General features: G+C 33.8%; 1 protein-coding gene across 6 annotated transcripts; it reads right to left on the bottom strand.

The window, feature by feature from the left end:
• Positions 1–1327: 1327 nt before the first annotated feature.
• LOC140825375 (transcription factor IIIB 60 kDa subunit) lies at positions 1328–15288 on the bottom strand. 6 transcript variants are annotated; one of them, XM_073187119.1, is made up of 20 exons: positions 15228–15288; positions 13700–13779; positions 13390–13471; positions 12794–12869; positions 12035–12120; positions 11846–11922; positions 11063–11119; positions 9467–9579; positions 8623–8702; positions 8408–8494; positions 7552–7632; positions 6733–6900; positions 6494–6658; positions 5454–5526; positions 5246–5355; positions 4941–5021; positions 4506–4631; positions 3124–3213; positions 2363–2416; positions 1328–1614 (listed from the first exon to the last, which is right to left on the bottom strand). In XM_073187119.1, exons 2-20 carry the CDS (start codon positions 13759–13761, stop codon positions 1438–1440), a joined length of 1845 nt encoding a protein of 614 aa, XP_073043220.1. In that variant the 5' UTR covers positions 13762–13779; positions 15228–15288; the 3' UTR covers positions 1328–1437. The 6 variants fall into 6 exon arrangements, with proteins under 6 accessions (XP_073043220.1, XP_073043221.1, XP_073043224.1 ...); XM_073187120.1 differs by lacking the exon at positions 15228–15288 and adding an exon at positions 14429–14942; XM_073187123.1 differs by lacking the exon at positions 15228–15288 and having other exon boundaries at positions 4506–4625; positions 13700–14399.
• Positions 15289–19765: the final 4477 nt, after the last annotated feature.

Genomic DNA, 19765 nt, shown 5'->3' with positions numbered 1-19765 from the left:
TGCTATAAGCCTCTTGTTTTGGTAATTCCTACATAAGAACCTATAGGCGAAGACATACTGTTCTCTTCTTGTCTCACATAATGAATATTATTTCTCGTTTAGTTCAAATATTCACACCCCCAAGATTGTAACCTTCATAAATACTTATAAAAATTCACCCTCTTAAATTAACAACTACGTTGTTTCTAGACAGTAAATTAAATTGCCATATCTTGTAATTAGTAAACACATATGTGTGTAAAAAGGTAAAATGTACTTACCAAACCAAAGAACAAATAAAAAATTCATCTGTATCATCGTTTTGTGTAAAAAAAAATAATGCATTAACTTATTGTACATATTTGTTTTATCTAACGTTTTGATTCAAGTTCTATGAAATATTCAAGTTATAAATCATTCTGATACTCATATACAACATTCATCGTCTCGTCTCATGAACTAAACCATCTCTGTAAATATTATTTTGTTAACTTTATAACACCAGGCATTTTGTGGCATCCCGTGATAACATTTGCTTTCACATTGAAACCATTATTCACTTTGGTGGTATTCTCGTAACCGGAGAAATTGGTTAAATAATCAAATACACTTGAGGAGATCATTTTCTTAAAAAAAAAAAAAATTTGACCAAAGTTATAAAATACCTCCTTGTAACGATTATATTCCCAACTTTGACAAAATAATATTCATCCGATTATTTAAAGAGGGTGGACCTAAGTTTATCTTTAATAATATTTAAATCATATGTTCCCCATGTGATGTGCTTGCCCAATTGTTTATGCACTAAACCTCTTTAAATTCACTTAAAACCAAGTAGTTTAAACTTTAACATCAAATTATTTTCAAAATTGTGGGGATAACAAATTGTTTAATATTAATCAGGGATTTTTTATTCTTTTCATGTTTGTGCATGTGTGTCTATATATATATATATATACACACACACACACTTTTGATTTAATTTAAAATTTATTAATTAATAGATAGAAACAAAACAAACAAAGTGATATGTATTAATGATTATTATTTAATATGTATTAATGATTATTATTTAATGAAGATAAAGATATAAATATAAATGTACAATTAAAACTCATATATTTATAATAATAAGTAATAAATCTTTTCAAATAAAATAAAAATAATAAGTAATAGATAAGCCAGTGCCCTTTACTTGGAATAAAACTTGACCCGGTTCGTTCATAAACCATTAGCTTCAATGATTGTTTCAAATATTAAGTTCTTGTACCACTTGGATTCAAAAGAGTATAAAATTAAAAAAGACAGAACCTGAAACAATTGAAATTGCTTTGTAATTCGATACCAATCACGAGAAAATGTAATTATAATTATGGACCTTAAATAACAACAAATTTATACAAGGAGTTGAGAAGCTATGACTAACTAATACACACAATTATGAATTTTATAGATACTCTAGTAAGTATCAAAAAGGTTACATTCATCGTCATAATCAAAACCTTCTTCATTCTCATAGGAGGGATATTGAGTGTCTTCTGTCTCCAGATTTTCTTTACTGTGTTTAAAATAGTCATCATCCTCGCCATCAGGCTCGGGTTCCAAACGGCTTTTCTTGGAGTTATCCAAAATTTCCTGCAATAAGAGAAATTAGACACAAGTTACTAGCACAAGATGTGCACAACAAAGTTGGTTATGTATCTCTTCGATTAAGGTATATCTTTAGAAACTCGAAACTCGATTAAATTATGGCAGGGAAAGGCTCTATAATGGCCTTGTCCGCATGTGGTGTTTAAATTTCTCGTGTTTTCAAGATATATTACACTGACAAGGGATGGAAGACACCCTTATAATTATTACACTATGGCTAATTGCTGTTTGGATCATAAAAACCTATATGTTGGCGCGATACAAATTTCACGTAGGTCATAGGGGTATTTCGTGATGCAACGGCAGGTAACTCACTGATAACCTCATACCATGAAGCATAGAAGGGTCTCTTTTGTTTCAAAGCACAAAGTGGTAACGAATAACTTGTTTGATCTGCTTCCGCTTGAGGTATTCCATCTTGACTTTGTTCTTCACGTGGGTCAACCAAATGATACAATTTTGACATATAATTGTGAACACTAATGCAAAACGTGATTAAAAAATAATCTCATTGAAAGGGGATTGGACAGATAACAGATTAACCCTTGGTTCGTTCAAGCACAAAAGGAGAGACCCTCCACACAAGATTGAAAGCCTTTGATAGAGTAGTGATCAGAGTATGAAAAAGTCTTGGAACTGGAACATGCTTATAGATGTTTTTGGATTATGCCAATCGTTATTCTCTCATCAAACAGATCACATCTAATGTAGGTAAAATATAACAAGAACTTACAGGCTCCTCAAAGAGTTTGTCCAGCACATCGTAGTTGATCTTAGAACTCAGACGCTGCAGTAAGTTTTTTAACACATTATTGAAAGGTGCAAAAAGTTTATTCATCAGTGAAAGACAAAAATAAAGCAGTTTATTAACACATATTATTGAAAGGTGCAAAAAGTTTATTCATCGGTGAAAGACAAAAACAAAGCAGTTTATTAACTCATTATTGAAAGGTGCAAAAAGTTTATTCATCAGTAAAAGACAAAAATAAAGCTTACGGTAGCTTTTTTTAGGACAATTTAATGGCATACATGTTATATTCAACGTCATAATCAAAACCTTATATTCGTTGGTGCCACCAATATTTTCAAATGTTGCCTGTAGAGCCTTTTCCCAATATATATAGTTACCAAGGTAAGTGATAATCCAGTAGTGCAAGACCACATATCGATATGTTAAAAACAGATAAATTTTGTTTTTCCAACTTCTATCAACAGTTCGATAACTAAGAACCAAGAAGCAAAAGGTGTCTGGAACAAGTTTTTCTTACAAGAGATCCCCTTTAATCTACTTATCTAGCATATTGGTTATAATAGACACATTGTGGCTCTAAAAGACGAAATATAACAGCTTCCACTACTGGATGAGCTTCACATACATTATATACTCCATTAAAATAGACAGAGGATAAACCATTTCACGCAGAATGCCCTTTTTTGAAACAAAAACTGTTAATTTCAGCAGTCTAGACCTGTTAGCTTTAATGCAATAGTTACCTTCCTATCAAGCATTTGTCTCGTCGCTTCCGCTGCAGTTTGAGGGGGCCCTGAACTTTTTATATCTGCAGCTCGCTTCTGTTGTCTTTCCTGAAAATGAAATACATCCGATAATACATGAGTATAACTGCATTAACCTAGAGAAAGCCTGTATAGATCAAACTACTTTCACATACCTTCCATCGTAGTACAACATGAGAAAATAAGGACAACTAAGTAACTTGGCAATTAGCGTTTGTTAACCAATATAATACATAAATATTTTAGAAGCACATCACCTAAAGGTAAAACAACCAGATATTCTTGGCAAAAGAATTCAAGCTACAGGTGAAGACACATTCACATCTATTAATAGAAGAGAGATTTCCCCTTGGTACATCCACAGAACAGATATTCAAATTACTCGAAAACTCTAGAAAGGTAAAAGTTTGAGAACTGCAAGCACATTCCAAATGCACAAGTCTAATTGAACTTTTATCATACCAAAACTTTTTATCCACTTTATGGACTAGGAACAATTTGTGCTTTTGATCTTTCAATGAATGCCTTTATTTGGCATTCACAAAAAAAAAAAAAGAAAGAAAGAAGAAAAACAATAGAAAGCCACCTTCCAGGATGATGCACAATCTTTATTCAAATCATTTTTATCAATTTATCATCTCAAAATTTTAATTTCATAGGAATAGTTATAGTTGGGCTCCTTGGACCCTTTTGGATGTCCAGTTAAAGAAGGCCTCTTTCTTTCACAGGGTAAGGGGACTTAAACAGTGAAGTGAAACCCTTTATGGGATAAATGATGTATCCTCAAGTGTCCAAGCATATACCACAAATGCCCAACTGCAAACCCAGTAACAAGCTTCTCATTCGTAACATCCAAAGGCATTTTATGACTACCTTATCCAAGTAAGGTCCACACTATGTGATCTAGATTAAAAAGCTACCAATTTAGCTTTCGAACCGGCAAACACTGCTCAAAGCCTTGTACTGCGATCAGCTATCCGTTCACAAGGTTGATGCAGATTTTTCAAGGCATAAAGCATAAAAAATAACAACAGAGGACTACACTGAACGAAAAAGTCAAAACCCAAAGATAGTAATCAGAAGTCCGTCCGCTTGCATTGCTTTCATCAACGGGGGTCCAATTGAAATCCTCATTGTTTCTTTTTAGTTTTTAAACCCCTGGTTCCTCTCAATTTACATCAACTAATTATTAAATATTTCTTCTCTCTAAGAGGTTAAACTTTTACAATATGAACAGGTGTTACAGGTCAACGTTCCATCAAATCCATAAAAAAACTAGCAAATGAGGAAACTTTACACTATTATGGGAATACTCATATCATAATATAACAGGAGAATTAACAAATGATCAGAATTACTACCTTCCTCGACTTTGCCACAGCTGCTGCAGCTGCTGCAGCAAGCTTCTGTGCAGCTTGTACATCCTCTGAGCAGTTACCAAAATTGACCTCAAAAGCTTTTTTTGCTGCTTCTTTAGCTGCCTGCTCCTTTGATATTGAAAACATACAGAGTTTTCATATCTTGATTAAGACAGATAAACATAATGTTTTCATGTGTTGAGACTTCCTTCGAAGTACAACTGATTCTACAGAAATACGAGAGTTAGAGCAGTCAGAAGACCTGCCACTATCTCAAATTGTTTTCTAAAAGCATGTATTTTCATCCTAAAAGATTTGGTGGGCAAAGAACCTCGCACATAATTCTAGCTTATTGACAAAATAGGAGAGTCTCCAGGTCATGAAATCATGCCCCTGAATTACAAAAATGAGTCAATTTGAGCGAAAACAAATCAAAACCTCGAGATATTCTTTATTCATTTCCTCCCAAATAATCTTCTTCAATTGTTTTTCCTCTTCACTATGAAGATAGCCATCCACCTGCAAGTATTCTTCCTTTAGATTAGTGGCTGCTCACAAGTCAATTAATCAGAAACCAGCCACTAGATTTTCACTGGTCCTTGAAACAAGAAAATTGAGTATAAAAAACCTATGCAAGCAATGAAATACCTTGATATAACACATTTTACAAAATGAAAGCAGATTGATATTCCAATACAAAACAAGTGGTGATTTTAAAAAACGAGTAGGGAAGACTTGTATACCTCAATATCATCGATATCAGAAAAGTTTTCTGATTCTTCAAAAATATCATCATCCCCTTGTAAACCCTCGTTACCGGAATCACGGACATGTTTTCGTGGCAAGGTAGCTTCTAAATTAATTGATTAAAATTAGAATTTGATACAGGAAAATGCCAATTAGGTACATGAAGATCCACGTGACATTACAAAAGAATCAAATGGTTAAAACCTGATGAGTCTGACTCCATTGTTTTCCCATCTTTATGATTTCTTGTGTTCTTGGTACCTCTTTCTTCATCAAACTAATAGTTAAAATAGAAATTAAACACACACATAACGAGCATTGATAGCAAAAAAAGGTAACATCGAAACTACTACTGGTAAAATGAAAAACGATGAAAAGAAAACAGATGAATTGATGAAATCAACTGTAACAAGGTAAAGGTATATGCAATCAAGAATGACCAGAAACGGTGACGAATGAAATGAAACAAGACCATCAGAAATAAATATGCAAACACAGATAAGTTGAATTGAAGACCATAATTTGGGTCAGTGCCAAGCTAACGGAGCCACTCATCTCACAGCTTTCCCAGTATTATAACAGTAACTTTAGGAATTTCTATATCTACTAGCTCATTGATTTGACGTTTTTCAAAAGCTTGTTTTCCCCTACATAAATTTAGAGCTAGAGTCAAACTTGTAGTTTATAAGATAAATCATCTCACAGCCTTCCTTTCTCCAAATAATTTGGTAGCAATCTTCTTCTGAGTCTTTAGAAAACAATGATCCTATTTGAACAGAAAAAAATAAGAAGATATTTTTCCAAGGACGAATGTGCTTAAAATGGGAAGAGCATTGATCCCATAAACTTTCTTGGATGGGAGAGAAGATTTTTATTATTCATGACGGTTAGAATTGAAAATTTGATGCAATCTTTATTGTTAATACAACTATCAATGAAGTAATTTAATCGTACTATCTAAAAAGACTTTTATCTGGCACACTCCCAGCTGATGTAAGTTCTGAGACAGGAGATGTCAAGCAAAACAAGGATCGTTTCTCTTGCTTAAGCTCATGTCTGGTGTTTTAATAGCGAAGTATTTAGCTTCCAAATAGATATGTGAGATAGGACTTTCTCATATGGTAAAGCTCTAGAAAGAAAGAAAGAAGAAATTTAATCTTTTGATTTAGGACAAAAAGTGAAACTAAATTTTCTAAGAAAAGGAAGAAAGTAAAGAGAGAATATAACGATAGTGTCTGAAATACATTTAAAAGTTCACTCTTGTTTTCAGTTGGCCTACGCAATATGGTGGAATCCATGTTCTCAGTGCTTTCATCAGCTGCTTCCTTTGCCATTAATCGTTCCCTCTCTGCACGCTGAAAAGCTGGAGGCTTTGATCCACCATCAAGGCCTCCAGAAAGTTTCATGAACTGCAACAACCCAAGCACTGTTAGCTTCGGAATCTGAAAAGCATAGAGTATATATGAAGGGAAGTAGAATTCACGTCAGTGTAGCAACTTTCACAGAGGCCATGGGCAAAAGGAGGCTTTCCACTACCCTTGTGTTCACAAAGCAGCTCACTAGTCCCAGATGGTGTCAACCCATTATCGTGGGATTTATTTAGCCTCTCCTCTTTCTCAAGCTCCTCAGCTTTGATGTCGAACTCCTCAATCTAGTAAAACATTAGAATTATCCCAGTAAAAGAGAAGTACAGAATCGTCATTAATGAACATCTACAACAATCCCATAAAATTGTCCATGTCTTAAATGTTCTTTAATATGCAGATGGGAGTCTTCACTACCCACCCACCAAACCACTTCAGTAATTTTGATTAAAGAAAAAAGATGATGACGGCTAGATACATTAATTCTTCTAATCCTACCGAAACCTTCCAGCACAATGAAATGTTCATTTTAATTTGCTAAACAGAACAAGAAGTACAATGTAAATAAAAGCAATTAAGAAAAAAGTAATTAGTAAATTTTTTTGCCAAGTTTCAGAATCATAGGAAAACAATAAAAGGATTTCAAATCCAAGTCCATATATTTACGAGTATTTCCAAAAATAGAGTATATATGCACAACAATTAAACAATAGAAAATGGAGCTTCCAATTGATAATTATCTTCGGCGGATTATTTTTTACCAGAGAACGTGGCATATATGAAATGATTAAGGACATTGAAAATCGTAATCAATTATGAAACATTAAGTAAGCAATACATCTAACTATATCCATTAAATATCATCTCTTGATAATAGTAATGACAATTGGGGTTATTCACACACAAGAAGGATTTAAACTCAGTTGCAGAGCACGTACTGTCAAACATCCTGATTCTGTATTCTCAAATTCAATCAACCGCTTTGTCAATGTTGCTTCACAGATGTGGACGACCTTAATCTAAAAACAATTCACAGAAAACTATTATGTATTTCTTGTCTGAGAAAAAGGAAAACAGATGAGAGGGATTCCTTCATGATATCCCCAGTGACATATGAAGCAACGAGTAAAGCAATATAAGATGATATAAAAATGATATTGTGGAAGTTTCAGACCATGCACAGCTGGTGCACTTCAGTTAATCCCATGTTACACCAAAGCTACACCAAAGCTAGTATACATCAAAATGATGTACCATCTTGCAGAATAAAAATATTTCATGAATAGTACTTTAATACTTTACTGCATGAAATAAAAACATATAATTTTGAACCAAAATCATTTTTTATAAAAAAAAAAGTTGAACTGAAAATGGAATTATTAGCCTAATCACTTCTTATTCCATGTACCTTTTTCTGGTTTTCTAAGGCCAACCCTTAAGCCATTGCATATCAAATGTACACCTAACATTAAGATTCTCTCGTTGAAAATACTATAGAAGGAAACTTCTATTTTCTACAAGGATAGTTCATAATTCTCCATCGAAACTGTTCGATAGCACTTGCTAACTTACTTTCATGGATTCACTTGAAGCACATATTCTAGAATGCCAAAAAGTAAAGAAATGGGTGTCATTTCATTTGCTACTGATATAATACGATCGACAAATGTTAAGTGACACTACAAGCTAACTGGAGATTTGGTGAAACCAAGAAATTAAATCTTCCAGGGTAAAGCACACCTAATCAATTTCCTCGAGTTAACGACAACGGAGTCGAAAAAATAATACACTCACAATCTCTGACTTTGAACACCTGAAACCGTGTGAAAGAGCAGATATATAAAGTGCAGCTCCACATAGCCCACTTGGTTTTCTTCCAGTCTGCAGGCAATTAAAGGATTAGGGGTCATCTCAAAAGATAAATCATAATGAATTATCCATCTATCGCAATCTTTCCCTCTGTTTCTCTCTCTCTTGCACACGTGCAAATTCAATATTACAATTTGAACCTGCATCCAATCTCGCTTCATGCTAGCAATAATATGAAGTGCAGTTCTCGAAACACTTGGTTTTTTGCCATTGAACAAACCTAAAAAGAAGATAGAAATCATGCTTTTTAAAAAGAGGAAAAGCTGAACACTGACAAGTGTAAAAATAAAAATAAAAATAGTGCAAGGAACAAGCCATGTCTACAGAGAAACATGGTTTTTAATTTAGTCTAACAGAGAAGCTATTGTTGACCGAAAAGATGAATCCTTATTAAGCAACCAAACTGTTCAATATCAATTACACCAAATTTCTGCCGACATAGAACATTAACTGCTTTATGCTTCTGGATTTTGAAACTTTCACAAATTGTGAAATCATTTCAAAAGGCATATGATTGAGTTATGTCCATTTTTATATAAGTGTGTCTGAAATTAATTTAACCACTCTCAGAAACTTGATTAATAATGAAAACTAAAAATGATAACCAGTTTGAGGAACAAGCCATGTCTACAGAGAAACATGGGTTTTAATTTAGTCTAACAGAGAAGCTATCGTTGAGCGAAAAGATGAGTCCTTGTTAAGAAACTAAACTGTTCAATATCAATTTCACCTAATTTCCACATGCATAGAGCATTAACTGCTTATGCTTCTGGATTTGAAACTTTCACAAATTGTGAGATCATTTCAAAACCGTGTGATTGAGTTATATGTCCATTTTTATATCACAGTGTGAACTTAATTTAACCATTCTCAGAAACTTGATAGGTTATGTTTTATTAATTGTTTTAACAAAAAAAACTTAAACAATCAGGTTCATTCATAAACCATAGCTCTTAACAGCAATGAATCAGTACAATTACTTACGATCGGTAAATCTATGGATGAAAAGACTGGGATCCACAGGTTTTTGAACAATTGGATGTTCTTGAAGGCTCAAAAGTTTGCAAAGTTGCAAAAATACCGCACCTAGCACGTAACTGGGATAAATTATAAGATAGAAATTATTATCATCCCAAACAAATTGAAAAATTCACAGCACCTCAAAACATGGCCTACTTTTACAGACCACTCATATGGGCTGAATGCAACAAGTCTGAGCCTAGTTATCCATACTACAGGTGACTTGGGGAACTGATATACAGAATACCCGAGGACAGCAATCAAGATTGTACCTCAAACCTGTCCATTTTTCAGAACACACGCAGGATTTCTCTGTACATAAGAGCCACAGCTTTATTCAAGTACCTTTATTGGTTAAAACCAGACACAAACCACATGGATCCTTAGATTCAAGCATTTACATATGATTGTATTCGACATTCAATCACATACCGAAGTTTAACATGGATATCCCATACCATGTAAAAGGTTAGTCCCACTCCGAAGATATAAATCACTGCATTAATAACTCCAACAGTAAAGTTCTAATAAATTTGAAAGATTAAATTAGTAGTAATTGAAGGTAATTATTCTGCCGGAACTTTCACTCTTGAGCCTTTACTACCACAAGCAGCAAACTCGTTCTTATGCCTGGGTTATAAACTAGATATATCAGCAGTGACCCCCATCAAATATAAAAGAAAACATTGCTTAAAAACCCATTCAAATTTGCATCAGAAGCCTAAAATGCCACAATTTATGGTTATGTATGATTGCTTGGATAATAATCCAATCCCATCAAATGTTTGGTTGCAATTTATGTATTAATTGTTTTATCACACATCAATCAAATCATTAATTATTTTTCTCGAATCAATCAAATTATCAAATACAAAATTACAATATTTTGAAAAGGATAAAAAATGTAATTTTATAATCTTATCCCAAATTTAATCAATCAAACCAAATATGTTTTTATTTATTCAATACTATTTAACATCCTACTCAAATATTTTAATAATGACAATATTATTTATCTATACAATTCTATTGAATCCCATTAACCCAAGTAAATGGACCCTTAGAGTGAACATAGCGCGTGGTTGGGTGGTAATTTGTATACATCTAACAAAGGGAGAGAAGGGAAAGGGTATCAGAGTAGTAAGTTGCAATCTGTAGATGATAGAACAAATATCCAATCAATAAGCACATGAAATGTCAGGGAAAAAAGGATGAATAAAAACACAATTGTGGTGACATCAAGGAAGAAAAATTAAAAGCGTCCCTAACCTTAACAAGTAACAACAGAGTAGTAAAAGTGGGTTGCCATTTTATGATGATCATAAGCACCAGTATGGAGTGCAGATTACAATTTTTTTGACAACTTCCACAAGGTCTTTCCATTAGAAACCTTTTGCGAAATTAAGAAGAAGTTAACCTTGAAAAAGTCTCTAGGTCCTAGTTATGCCCATTTTGAAACTTAATACAAAATTAAAGGACCCAAATGCCTACAATCTAAATTGAATTCTAATTAGTTCAAAATTGATCCAACAATATTCTCAATAAGGAAGATTCACATACACATTTATCCGCAGATATTCTGAAAATTCAATAAGAAGATACGGCTTCTTTTTCTCCCTGCAAAAGAGGGGGGGAAACAATTATTATGCCATAGTGAATGATTATGTTCGCAGACCATATATACATAGAGATAAACTGCAAGTTTTCATTAGACAGTTTCCAGTGAGATCTCCAAGCAATTAGTACAGTAATAAATTAAAATGTCAAAGTTTTGAATGTACTAAATTATTAATCCATGGAAAGCAAAAGTAAATGCCAAAATAAAATAGGTCGAGACACTAGGAGGGCCGTTCGGTTTATTAAATCCAAACTCACTGTCACCAGACTCACTAAGGGGTTTATTTTAGTTTGTGCAGGGGCAGTGGGATTGTGAAGAAAAAAATAATCATATGTTCATGAACTTCATCTGGGGAAATAACGAAGATTATAAGGAATTTTGGAAAAGGAAATACCACCATTTGATGATATAAAAAATTCTACCAAAAATACCAACTTTGCAAGATAACCTAAGATGTTGTACATGAAAAAGACAAAAAAGTTTGATCACAATGAGAAGTCTCTGACCCCAAATCTGAAGATCAAAACATGGCCTCACAGATGAAAATTTTAAGTTAAAATCGACATATGAGACAGAGATGCCTACAACATAAGCCAGTATACATATTATACATGGACTTTAAGTTGTTGGCAAGCTTATCTAACAGGTAACAAACAACAACTAAAAAATGGAATAAAATACAGAGGAAAAAAAGTAGAGATCAACTCTTCGGATGGATTTCTTACCTACAAGCGATGTAAAGACAAGCAGCTTCTACTTGATCCTTCCTGCGGCCCCTTGTGAAGTTGCGTTCGAGTGCAATCTATACAAAAATAACAGTTCTGCCGTTAAAACCAACAACGGTCGTTAAATATTACACCAAAAAACCAGCCATATTTCTCCATAGGCACATACGTCATAATAAAGGGTTATACCGTATAAAAGGCTAATGCTGGGCGAGCTATGGAATCACCACCATCAATCCCCAAGGCATAAATCATATCTTTTATCCCGTTATAAGCTGTAATGGCCGAGGAAGTTAAAAAGATGAATGCACATTTTTGTTCCTTGCTAATGAGATTCTTCATACGATGTAACAGCAATTAATTTTTACTTGTGCAATAATGAACGTATATTAAATTGTTCAGTAATTTTTGAAGTAAACATTTCGTCATATGTGAAAAATATTTTCAATATATAACTAGATTGTAAAAAATCATGCTCTAGTGTACGTCCCTTCTGTTGACGCAGATATGCCTTGCCTAATGCCTATGATTCAAGCCATTTGTACATCTTAGCGAGTAATGAGCAGTTAATAACAAAAGATAATAATATTCATAAAAGGAAAGAAGTTACAAATGACACAAGCTACCACTGCTACTTCCCATCTTTACAGGGTTGTGGGCAAATAGTAGTAAAAACATTAGGTTCAGTGGATGAGATAACTTTACCATCAATGAAAATAAATGCTTGACCATTTTGAAAAAATAAGATAAACTTCTGATAAACCGATGTACATTTTTTACTAGATAGGTTGAGAAGTTAGATGTGATCATCAATAAACTCCAAAAGATACCTCAAAACTCTATGCCAATCCCTTTTATTCGTACCAACACGTAACACATGGATTGTGCTTTTCAAGCATATTATTACAACGTAGTTACAAGATGACAAGAAATTATCCACCAGCCTACCTTCATCCAGTATCCTCTCGCGAGAAAGCGAATATTCATTTTGGATAGTCCTCACAAAAGTTCCTGACATTTGGCTCTATGGATAAATGTAAGTCAATCACTATAGATTATGAGCTAGTAATGCAAGCAAGAACATGCACAACGTCACTTGTACATATAAAGTATATAGACCTCTTCTTCAAGCTAATTTCTAATAATCTAGTTTTCTCAATTTCCTTTGACAAGCCGATTGAATATGTATATTGGACTAAATCAAACAGATATATTTATGCAAGCATACTATAATAAATCGAAATACATTAGACCAAAATTCAAGCAGAGATGAAAATAGAAACCATAAATTTTATCCAACAGCAGGCAGTGTGCAGACACCTAATATACCATTCAGAAAGAAAATAAAAAATAAATTTGCAGCTAATGTAAAACAATGAGCATAGTAATTATCTTTAGCATTATTGATATGAGAGATAGATACAGATCACCCAATATGATTTCATACACGCAGAAAGAGATTTCACCAACAAGAACAATTTTTGTTCCAAAAACTATCACCAAGAACAATACACATGCAACGAACAACTCAAGGAAGAACAAACCTGCCCGGCGGCATTTTTAACAAATGTAGGCTCGTGAGAAAAGTTGTCCTCGTCCAGAACCCTTCCACAAAGTGAACAACATCTGTGTATTTACAAGTCACACAAGAACCACCCTTTATCAAATATTATCACGACAAATTATAACAACTAAAGAAATACACAGAAAAATAAATAACTAATTAAATTATGATAAACAATCACAGTGAAAATTAAAAACATACAAAGCTGAAAAATCAAGAGTAAAGAAATTGAAAGTCTAGATGCGCTTAATTGAAAGAAACGTTGATACACCATATCTAGATGCGCTTACATCTTCCCATCCACATTGTCTGGTCTGGTGATATTTTTGGCACAGTTACTGCACCAAGGCATGCTTGCAAGACCTTAAATCTGATAAACAAAACATGAGAAAAATTCGATCCATTAATCAAATGATTGAATGAAAGTTTGAAACCACCACCAGCTTACACATAATTTTTTTAATAAAAAACAAGGAAAATTATACTCGCACCCCAAAACCCGATAACCCAAAGTTTCCTGAAGCTGGACTGACCGGTTGGAAACCCAATTACCAAGAAATCGAGATGTTTCACTCAGTCCTGTTTTGTCGCTGGGGAGTTTTGGAGTACGCAGGGGTTTAAAGGGTATCAAAATTCTACAACCGACCAAGAACCAGACTTTTTCGGGCCCCAGCATTTTTTACGAAGAAATTCATCCAAATTTTCAACATTCAATCTCAACCCTTAATTCAATCTCAATTCCAGCTCTTCAAACAGTCGTGGTTCTAGGAATCTCCTTTGATTCCTTAACAACGACCACAAACATCTCAGTCAGTAAAAAAAAATTTCTACTCTTTTAAGCCTCTTTCTTACAAATAATGTCATAACATTAAACTCTTTTGTGATACATGAAAATTATTTTTCAATAGTAAAAAAAGAGATAGAAAACTCGCTGTATAGGCGAGAGATTTTCTAAATAAAAAAAATTAAAGTTAATTTATTTATGCTAAGAGAGATGCAAAAAAGATTACTGTATGTACCTCTTGGCTGCATGCGGACAGGCGACGCGATAGATTGAGAGCCGGTACTCTCTTTTGAGCATAAATAGAAGGAAAGACACGGACTTAAAATCCCAGCCCAGTTTCTTTTAAATTATTTTCCTAGTTGTCCTTAGAAATTTCAATTTTTTCAATTAACCCCTGAATTTTTTAAATATTTACAATTCTTTCCAGAAATATCCGAAAAACTTATTCATTCCGTATCTATGGCGTGTCCAAAACGTATCCCACTGGTCAACCCTAAAAAAGTCAACGACACTGATTTTGTCATATTCGACACAAGTATTCACATATCATATCCATATCTGATACTTCAAAAAAAAATTAAGGTGTCCATCACTACAAAAAAAAAAAAAATTAGCGACGGTTTGGCAGTCCGTAACAGAACTGAGCGTCGCATTCTCAAAGCGACGGTGTTTGAACACCCGTCGCTTAGTAGCGACATTTTATTTGAACAAGCCCGTCGCTATTTAGCGACGGTTCATATGTACACAGTCGCTATTAAAAGCGACGGTTAATATAGCGACGGTTTTTTAAAAAAACCGTCGATTAAAATTGTTAAAAAACCGTCGCTATTTTAATCGGCGATTTTTTTAAAAAACCGTCTTGCGACGGTCGTATATGCAAGGTCTACACAACCGTATAAACACTGTCATAAAATTCACAAATTAATGAAATGTTTACACAACCGTGTTAATACTGCCATAAAATTCACAAATAAACGACTACACAAAAATTAAAAGCATGTATTAAATTTTCTGTAAAAAAAAAACTTTAAAACCTGATGTACGCGAAGATATGGAGTTTCACGTAATGCTGGAAAATTGCACCGACGAGGAAATCTACGATATAAACACGAAAAATGTTAGTACAAATTAAATAAATCGAAATTTCGAAAAAATTGATAGATTTCGCTACTACCAGAGGTAGGTGAAAAATCGTTTAAAAAAATGTTCGTGAACCTTGGTATATATAAAATCAAAGCGACGATTTTTGAAAAAACCGTGGCTATGTAGCGACGGTTTTTGAAAATACCGTCGCTATTTAGCGACAGTTAACGCATAACCGTTGCTATATAGCGACGGTTAAAATAAACCCGTCGCTATTTTATCGTCAGTTTTATAGAAACCGTCGGCAATTAGATCGGCGACGGTTTTAATAAAACCGTCGCTATATTAGCGACAGAATAGCTTAAACCGTCGCCGATCTGGCGACAATTTTATAAAAAACGGTCGCTCAACAAATTAAGCGATGGCTTACTAAAAACCATTGCTATAATAGCACGACGGTTTATGTCTAACCGTCACTATATTAGCGACGGTGTTTGACAACCTGTCGTTAATATTGCGACTGTTCGACAAATCCGTCGTCATTTTGTGCCACAGGTTTTTTATCCATCGCACAAAATAACGACGGGTTTGTCGAACAGTCGCAGATCGGCAACGATTTAATTTTAACCGTGGCTAAAATTAAAGACGGTTTTTAAAAAATCCGTCGTTAAATCTAGCGACGGTCATATATTTCAATCGTCGCTATTATAACGACAGTTTGTCTTAAACTGTCGCTTAATTTGATAAGCGACGATTTAATAAAAACTGTCGTTAATATAGCGACGGTTTATGTAAACCGTCGCTAATTTAGCGACAGTTAATCCTAAACCGTCGCTATTATAACGACGGTTTTTATTATACCGTCGCTTAATATGGTAAGCGACGGTTGTATTAACAACCGTACAACCGTCGCTATAATAGCGACGGTTTTTTAAAAACCGTCGCTAAGTTATCCGTTTTTTTATAGTGCGTGCTACCTAGTCTGACAACATAGACTGAACTTTGCAAATAAGAAAGACAAAAAATTCAAAAGCTTCAAATGAAGCTAAACTAATATTCAAACGACGAACTTTTCTAGTTTCCCAAAATTTGCACTTTATCTCAAAAATTCATAATATTCAAATTCCATTATTTTATTAACTTGAATTATTGTAATAAATTCTAGGTTCACCAGATTATACATCCAACTAGCACGATTCTGAAACCTGCAACAGTAACCCAATAATTAATCAATAATGATACAATATTTGAGTCCAAGTTGAATTAAATTCACTCAGGCAACAATTTGCACCGATGCAACTTGTAATCCCAACAAGAGTGACCGGAAAAATATAGTTTTAATACCTCCAACAAGGAACAAAATGGTCGGAAACCGGAGCTCGCAGCAGCACTAGATCGGAATCACGTCAGAGGTAGCTGAACGTGGCTGTACTGGTCGAAAAATGGTCGAACCTCTATGAAATATTGCTTCCCGCAACTAGGCCAAACTTGAGACGACCAAAACCTAAATTTTTCCCACGTTTTCCGGAAAAGAGGGCGCGGGGTAGATGGGCGGCTGCCGTTTCGGGATTTGTCGCAGGGTATGTGTTTCGCTCTCTTCATTTCTCTCCTAGTTGCTTTGTTGCCGCCATTTTGCATCTTCCAAGTTTGTATTTTCTCAGTGTTCTCACATTTTTTCCTCTCCCAGCCATGCACGTTCTCTTAAGGAGTTTCATGTAATCATTTTAATTTGGCGATAGCGTTGCTTAGTCTCGGTGTGTTGGTGTTCCTGCTTATCTGCTTCTAATGGTTAACTGCTCTGTTCTTTTCATCATGTTTATATGCATCGATTGGATCTTTTCCCCCCTTGGATCTATTTTTATCGCTTTTCTGTTGCACGTGCTATTGCCATTCAATGATATAATTCCAACATACATGTATTATGTCCGTTCCTCTAGCATGTTCTTCTATTTGTAAATATTATGTTGTTTTTATCTTGCCTTTATTTTACTTATATTTTTTTCATCGGTATTCCTATTTTCATTTTTTCTGCATGAAATATGTGAGGTTTTTTTTTCCTAATTTTATTCTAAAAAAATTCAAACAATGAATGAGATATGTTTATTTCATGATACCCATGTGGGCATTGCCCTCATGATAAGATGGATGACCAAGATTTGCCCATGCATTTATAGGTCCCACTTTTTTTAAATTTTTTTTATGTGTGGCAAGATCTTACCCATTGAAATGAAGTGAAAGTAATGCCCACATAGGTAGGATCTCATCTACCAGTGAGATATTGCTCGTGTCAATGTCTTGTCATTGGTGTCTTCATGTCGATTTTGTGACGCACATAGATTCCCATGTAAAGCTCCATATTTTTGTTGCGAGTTGGTTAATAGGATGTTTGTTTTCCCAGACCCTAATGTTGATAGAAAACTCATGGTCTTTGTTGATGGAGATGATGAAAGTAAACCCTTATGCATTGCTTCTAAAGAAGATAAATCATCATTCTTCTATCATAAACTTAAGATTGCATATTTCCAAAAATATACACGTCGACCAGAGATATCATAACATTTGCTGATCAAGTGGCACTATTTGGGTAGAAGGCAATGATGATGCTAACATTCCATATGACATGAACATAGTTGCTTGTGGTCGTGATGGCCAGACCCATCATATACAATATTATTATGGTTGTTATGATCTCTTACAATATCCGTTTTTCCGTATGGGGACGATGGGTGGCAACAAAATATTCCGAATATTAAAAATTGGGCTGCTTCTGTTGAAGTACATGGGAGCTTGTTGCCACTTGCAGATTTCGATTCTTTCGATCATATTATTGCCGGTGAAAGTCGTGTCGTGTTTTGACTCTTTTACCTCAAACTTAATCTCGTCATTTAAACTATTGAATATTAGCAGATAATTTGGATCTCCACATTGTAATGTCTCAAATAATAATATGAGACTAATGATAATTATTGGACCTTGAAATTGAGTCGAAATTTAGAATTGATATTTGAGATATTAAGATGTTGGAGATGTTGTATTAGTGTTGGTTTAAATTTAAAAGAGATATGAGCATGGTTAGAGGTGAGCAATATTTCGGTTAAACCAAATTAACCGACCAAACCGAACCAATTCGGAAATTCGTTTCGATTATTTCGGAAATTCGGTTTTCAAATTTAAAAAATTCGATTATATCGGTTACAGTTTTAATTTTGAAATTTGCTAACCGAATTAACCGATATAATAAATACTATTATTTAATATATTTTTATTATTTATCAATTTTTTTATATAAATACTATTATTTTATAAAAAAAACATGTTTTAATTGTGTTCAAACAAAACTTATGCATTTGTGATGTGTGTGATTTTATGTTTTTATGCATTTGTGTATACTGTAGCGTTCAAGAGAAATTATTTATATAATTAAAATTAAATCACAAAATTTCTTTTAACAAAAAACTAACCGGTTCAGTTTTAATCGGTTATGAAAATTAATTCATTTGGTTCGGTTATGATAAATATTTTCATTCGGTTCAGTTATGGCTAATTCGGTTCGTTCGGTAACCGAGCCGACCGAATGCTCACCACTGAGCATGATTCTTTGTTTCTGCGCAAAAACAACTTTTGTGTGTTCTAATTTTCGTGTATATGGGATTGTTGTAGTTGGATTTGGTGTTAGGGTCTTCATCATACTTGTAGAGCATCGAGTTAGCTTTGAATTGGTTCTTGAATCACTCAATCGTTTGTTTTGTTTGAACTATCTTTGTTTTTTGGCTTTTGCTTGGGACGTGTTTTTATATTTTTGGATACTCCTATTTTTGGAGAGGTGCTGCCCGTTTTATTTTAGAAAATTTGAAAAAAAATTCACCCATTTATAATTAATAAGAATAGATGTCGGACCGGGCCCCAACACACATACTATCCGGATGTTCTTAAATCAGGTAATATCATTTTTTGTCAATATCAATTTCGTAACACATTTATCAAACGCAATGTATTATAAAAGTATCACAATGCTACATTTACAAAAACTCATGTTAGATCGTCTTACGAATCAATTTTGTGAGACAGATCTCTGATCACTTATCATAAATATTAATTTTATGTTCAAAATATTATTTTTCAATGCATATATATCATTTATTGTTTGTTATGTTATGAAAAATTATATAATATATGTTGATTTAAAAAATATAACTTTGATTGTAGATATAAACTGAATCAACTCGTCTCATTGTGCACTCAAGACCTAAGAGTATATCTCTTGTGAGACGGTCTCACGAATCTTTATCTGTGAGACAGGTCAACCATACTGATATTAACAATAAAAAGTAATACTTTTTCATGGATGACCCAAATAAGATACCCGTCTCACAAAATACGAGCAGTGAGATCGACTCACACAAGTTTTTGTCGAGACCTAAAGTATGTCATCATCAGTCTAGTTTAAAACTTATTTATTACACAGTTCTCTAAAAAATCGATTATATGT

The sequence above is a fragment of the Primulina eburnea genome, chromosome 3 (genome assembly GCF_022965805.1).
Source record: "Primulina eburnea isolate SZY01 chromosome 3, ASM2296580v1, whole genome shotgun sequence".
In the NCBI taxonomy this organism is placed as follows: Eukaryota; Viridiplantae; Streptophyta; class Magnoliopsida; order Lamiales; family Gesneriaceae; genus Primulina; species Primulina eburnea.
The sequence above is the reverse complement of the archived record's forward strand: the minus strand, read 5'-3'. Positions and strand labels throughout refer to the sequence as shown.